This window comes from Nerophis ophidion, linkage group LG27 (genome assembly GCF_033978795.1).
Source record: "Nerophis ophidion isolate RoL-2023_Sa linkage group LG27, RoL_Noph_v1.0, whole genome shotgun sequence".
In the NCBI taxonomy this organism is placed as follows: Eukaryota; Metazoa; Chordata; class Actinopteri; order Syngnathiformes; family Syngnathidae; genus Nerophis; species Nerophis ophidion.
In genome coordinates, this window is record NC_084637.1 from 19,348,142 (window position 1) to 19,354,657 (window position 6,516).

General features: G+C 42.4%; 1 protein-coding gene across 1 annotated transcript in view; it reads left to right on the forward strand.

Annotated features, from left to right (window-relative positions):
- The first annotated feature begins 308 nt into the window (after window positions 1-308).
- tmem240a (transmembrane protein 240a) overlaps window positions 309-6,516 on the forward strand; it is a 54,553-nt gene continuing 48,345 nt past the window's right edge. The window contains exons 1-2 of the mRNA XM_061889134.1: window positions 309-975; window positions 1,253-1,359. Coding sequence (XP_061745118.1) covers window positions 919-975; window positions 1,253-1,359 — 164 coding nt within the window. The 5' untranslated portion in view covers window positions 309-918. The remainder of the gene's footprint in view (window positions 976-1,252; window positions 1,360-6,516) is intronic.

Here is a 6,516-nt window from a genome sequence, read left to right on the forward strand (position 1 = left end):
ATCCCCAGGTGCATGTCTTTGGTATTTATTGCCACCTTTCCCAACTTCTTTGTCACGTGTTGCTGGCATCAAATTCTAAAGTTAATGATTATTTGCAAAAAAAAAATGGTTTGTCAGTTTTAACATCAAATATGTTGTCTTTGTAGCATATTCAACTGAATGTGGGTTGAAAATGATTTTCAAATCATTGTATTCCGTTTATATTTACATCTAACACAATTTCCCAACTCATACGGAAATGGGTTTTGTAGATATAGATAGATAGAAGAGAGAGAGAGAAAGAGAGAGAGAAAGAGAGAGACCATCACGTCAGTATTGGCTCGCCACAGACAGTGCTATCCTGGTATCGACATCGTCAACATTTGTATCCACACCATGCAGTGGCGCGCGCACGGCCGTGTCCGATACAGGTGCTGTTGCTAAGATGTTGTTGTCGGGGGTCCAGCAGGACGGGACAGCCTCGCCATGCGTGTCCGGGATTGGTGCACGCCGACCGGCCATGAGGACTGATGGTGCAGGCCAGGTCTAACCACACCCTCACGTCGATGAGGACGCCAGCTTTGGACGCGTCCACCCCGCGTGAGACAGTGAGCCATTCGGGCCGCATGGAGGACACAATTTGCCGGCACTGAGGCGGAGTAACCCGGACACCGTTTTCATTTCCCCGCGATTTGACCAAAATGAATCGGATCCCCGATTACTAGAAGAGGACCCGCGCGGCTCGCGTCAATCCACCGCCGGGGTAAAGGGTGCCGCAGCAGCGGGAGAGGACACCGGCGGTAGAAGGGAGGGGTGCCCACCGGGAGCCAGCGGCTGCTGTGCGGCGGCTCCATGAGCGACTCCCCCCGGGAGGAGCCCTGCAGAGCCCAGCCGGAGTGCGAGCACCGCCGCGGGTAGGACGGAGGAACGCAAGTTTGGATGCATATGATCACAACCACCATGATTTTTATGATTCTCGGTGCTTCCCTTGTTATGGTAAGAACTCAACAATTATCTTCATTTTCTATTTTGCTGCAAATAACCTTGCAGATTTTGTCATAAATAAGTCATCCATTTTCAGACCCCCCCCCCCACCCCCACCCCCTCCTCTTCATCCTCTCCTCCTCAGCATCTTCTCTCCTCCTCCCCTCTTTCTCTCTCCCCCTCCTCGGTTCTCCACGAGTGATCTCTTTCTATTATTCTTCTTCTTTTTGGATCAATATGCACCTTTTTTGCTGCTCATGTCCCGGCTGAGCGGCGTGCGTGTTTGCAGGCCATCGCCTGCTTAATGGACATGAACGCACTACTGGATCGCTTCCACAACTACATCCTGCCACATCTGCGAGGGGAGGACCGCGTCTGCCACTGCAACTGTGGAAGGTAAACATCCGTCAACAGTCGGATTTCTGTCTTTTGCATGCATCAGGAGCCTTTTGCTGCATGCAGCCTGCCAAGGTGTGTGTCGGAGGCGCCATAAATAGGTGACGGAGTGAGAGCATCAAGTGCGCGCACGCACACACACACACACACACGCACACACGCACGCGCGCGCGCGGGCGCGGGCCTTGTGGCGAGAATAAAGCAAGCATAGCTGCAATAATGATAAATATGATAAGAATCATATCTGCAGCGTGGTGCTAATAAGGGTAAGGAATATCACACACTGACTGCAGGGCAAATATCGGCCTCCTTTTTCTTCTCTCCGGACTGATGCAAAATGCTACACGCGACGGACAAAACATTAGGTACACCATCGATGCAGGATTCAGTGTCGCTTCACGTTCATTTATGGTGGTCATGCCTTCATACCTGACCACCTCTTTTGGGTCATATTTTGACGCCAACGAAGATTTTGGGAGCCAACAGTGCAATTAATCCAACCGGCAAATATGATATAAGGTTTTGTGATTGGAACCGAATAGGAATGGTTTGTTACAGGGTCAAAATAATATCCGGAAGCAGGAGTGTCCAAACTTTTTCCACTGAAAAATTAAAACATGCAAGGGCCATTTAGTCATTTTTTTGTTTTCAAAAGCAATACAATTTATATTACAACTGTTATGGTGCCACTCTGTCAAAGACCCTGGGAACCCAAAGGGGTCTCAGTCAAAATATTTATATTTGATTTGAAGTAATTTGAGCCCTATAAGTACTTCATAACAACATTGATTTTCTTTCACTAACATTTTTTGAGCAATGGCAGTTTTAATAAAAATAAAACTAAAGGTCCCGGGGACCCAAAAGGCTCTCAGTCAAAATATTCATATTTGATGTGAAGTAATTGGAACCCTATGAATACTTCACAACAACATTTATTTTCATTTAATAGTATTATTTGAGCAATGACAGTTTTAATAAAAATCACACTAAAGGTCCCGGGGACCCAAAAGCGTCTTAGTCAAAATATTCATATTTGATGTGAAGTAGTTGGAGCCCTAAATAGGTAAATAATTCAAAACAACATTAATTTTCATTCAATAATATTTTTGAGCAAAGGCAGTTTTAATAAACATCCCACTAAAGGTACCGTGGACCCAAAATGGTCTCAGTAAAAATATTCACATTTGATATGAAGTAATTGGAGCCCTATAAATACTTCATAACACCATTGATATTCATTCAATAGTGTTTTTTGAGCAATGGCTGTTTTAATAAAAATCTAACTAAAGGCCCCGGGGACCTTAATGGGTGTCAGTCAAAATATTTATATTTGATGTGAAGTAATTGGGATAGGTTGATTGGTAACACTAAATTGGCCCCAGTGTGCGAATGTGAGTGTGAATGTTGTCTGTCTATCTATGTTGGCCCTGCGATGTACCCCGCCTTCCGCAAGATTGTAGCTGTAATAGGCTCCAGCGTCCCCTGCGACCCCGAAGGGAATAAGCAGTAGAAAATGGATGGATGGATGATTGAAGCCCTATAAATACTTCATAACAACATTGATTTTCATTCAATAATATTTTTTTGAGCAATGACAGTTTTAATAAAAATCACACTATAGGTCACGGGGACCCAAACGGGTCAGAGTCAAAATATTTATATTTGATGTGACCTAAATAAATAATAGGTCAATAATTCATGACAACATTGTCAATAGTATTTTTTGAGCAATGACAGTTTTAGTAAAAATCACACTAAATGTCTCAATAATCCAAAAAGGGTCCCACTCATTAAAGTGTTAAAAATAAATTGTGTACAGTATATATACCGTATATATTTTCCCTAAAACATTTTTTAAATTGGTGTATTCCATGTGAAGTAATTGGAACCTTAAATAGGTCAATAATTCATAACAACATAGATTGTAGTTCATTATTATTTTTTGAGCAACAATAAAAAAGGCTTAAGGTCTCAAAGGATCCAAAAGGGTCCCACTCATAGAAAATGAATACTTTTTTTTTTACTGCCAACACAAAAATGTCAGATCTAGCCGTTGACATAAAGTTTAGATTTTTGTTTTATGCCCTTTTTGTAAAAAAAAAAAAAAAAAAACTCTAGAGAACATGCAATATTTTCCCGGCAAAAAATATTCATATTTGATGTGAAGTATTTAGAACCTTAAATAAGTAAATAATTTGTAGTAACATCGATTTTGATTCAATATTATTTTTTAAACAATGACGGTTTAAGGAAAAATCACACGAAAGGTCCACACTCATAAAAATGGTAAAAATATTGAAATTTTTAATTTGTTAAATATTTTTAGATCAATTTCCGATATATCCGTTGCCCTAAAAAAATTTTTGAACGTGTTATGTCCCTTTTTATAAAAAAAATAAAATAATGGAAATAATCCCAGTTTTTATGGCCAAACCCCAAAATATGCAATTTATTCCCCAGAATGTTTTCCAAAGTGGAAGATTTCATTTGTGTGAGTATATACATATATATGTATATATATATATATGGATATATATATAGATATATACATGTATATATATATATATATGTATGTATATATATATATATAAATATATACACACACACACGCACACGCACGCACACACACACACACACACATACACAGGTATTTATATATATATATATGTATATATATATATAATTCAAGGAAATACAGTATGTATATATATATATATATATATATATATATACATATATATATACATATATGTATACACACATATATATATATATATATATATATATATATATATATACATATATGTATACATATATGTATATATATATATATATATATATATATATATATATATACATATATATATATATATATATATATATATATATATATATATATATATATATATATACACACCGTATTTCCTTGAATTGCCGCCGGGGCGCTAATTAATTTAAAACCTTTCTCACTCCTGCGCTTACCAAAGGCATTCGGTAAAAGTAAGCATGCGCTAATTATTCTAAAACGTCTTCTCACTCCGGCACTTACCAAAGGTATGCAGTAAAATTTGAGTGTGATGTAAGAAGGACCTTAAATCCTACTGAATAGCTCTTAATCTTCTTCCCTTTATGCGATTTCAAATTACCGGTATTCAAATCAGTCTCCTCCATTTTGAAAATGATGACAGGGGAAGTGTCACTCGTGACGTCACGAGTTTGACCAGGCGGTAATACTAAGCATGCGCTAATTATTTTGGGAAGCAAGTTTGACCCGGAAGTAATTCAAGGCAGGCAAACATACTATGCCCTGCGGCAATTCAAGGAAATACGGTATATGAATATGTACACATACATACAATTTCTACTGCGTATTCCCTTTTTTTGGTGTCGCGGGGGGTGCTGGTGCCTATTCCAGCTACAATCGAGCGGAAGGCACTGTACACCCTGTACAAGTCGCCACCTCATCGCAGAGCCAACACAGATAGACGGACAACATTCACACTCACATTCACACACTCGGGCCAATTTAGTGTTGCCAATCAACCTATCCCCAGGTGCATGTCTTTGGAATATATATATATATATATATATATATATATATATATATATATATATATATATATATATATATATATATATATATATATATATATATATCCATCCATCTATCTTCTTCCGCTTATCCGAGGTCGGGTCGCGGGGGCAGTAGCCTAAGCAGGCAAGCCCAGACGCTCCTCTCCCCAGCCACTTAGTCCAGCTCTTCCCGTGGAATCCCAAGGCGTTCCCAGCCCAGCCGGGGACATAGTCTTCCCAACGTGTCCTGTCTTCCCCCGTGGCCTCCTACCGGTCGGACGTGCCCGGAACACCTCCCTCGGGAAGCGTTCGGGTGGAATTCTGACCAGATGCCCGAACCACCTCATCTGGCTCCTCTCGATGTGGAGGAGCAGCGGGTATACTTTGAGCTCTTCCCCGGATGGCAGAGCTTCTCACCCTATATCTAAGGGAGAGGAAACTAATTTTGGCACGCTTGTACCTGTGATCTCGTCTTTTCGGTCATAACCCAAAGCTCATGACCTAAGCTCAGCTCCTTCTTCACCACAACAGATCAATAGAGCATCCACATTATTGAAGACGCCGCACCGATCCGCCTGTCGATCTCACGATCCCTCACTCGTGAACAAGACTCCGAGGTACTTGAACTCCTCCACTTGGGGCAGGGTCTCCTCCCCAATCCGGTAATGGCACTCCAACCTTTTCCGGGCGAGAACCATGGACTCGGATTTGGAGGTGGTGATTTTCATCCCAGTCGCTTCACACTCGGCTGCTAACAGATCCAGTGAGAGCTGAAGATCCTGGCCAGATGAAGCCATCAGAGCCACATCGTCTGCAAAAAGCAGAGACCCAATGCAGCCACCAAACCGGATCCTCTCAACGCCTTGACTGCGCCTAGAAATTCTGTCCATAAAAGTTATGAACAGAATCGGTGACAAAGGGCAGCCTTGGCGGAGTCCAACCCTCACTGGAAACGTGTCTGACTTACTGCCGGCAATGCGAACCAAACTCTGACACTGATCTTACAGGGAGCGGACAGCCACAATCAGACGGTCTGATACCCCATACTATCTGAGCACTCCCCACAGGACTTCCTGAGGGACACGGTCGAATGCCTTCTCCGAGTCCACAAAGCACATGTAGACTGGTTGGGCAAACTCCCATGCACCCTCAAGGACCCTGCCGAGAGTATAGAGCTGGTCCACAGTTCCACGACAAGGACGTAAACCCCAATGTTCCTCCTGAATTTGAGGTTCGACTATCCGGCGTAGCCTCCTCTCCAGTACACTTGAATAGACCTTACCGGGAAGGCTGAGGAGTGTGAGCCCACGATAGTTGGAACACACCCTGTGCTTCCCCTTCTTAAAGAGAGGAACCACCACCCCGGTCTGCCAATCCAGAGGCACCGCCCTCAATGTCCACGCGATGCTGCAGAGTCTTGTCAACAAAGACAGCCCCACAGCATCCAGAGCCTTAAGGAACTCCGAGCGGATCTCATTTACCCCCGGGGCCTTGCCGCCGAGGAGCTTTTTAACTACCTCAGCAACCTCAGCTCCAGAAATAGGAGAGCCCACCACAGATTCCCCAGACACCGCTTCCTCATAG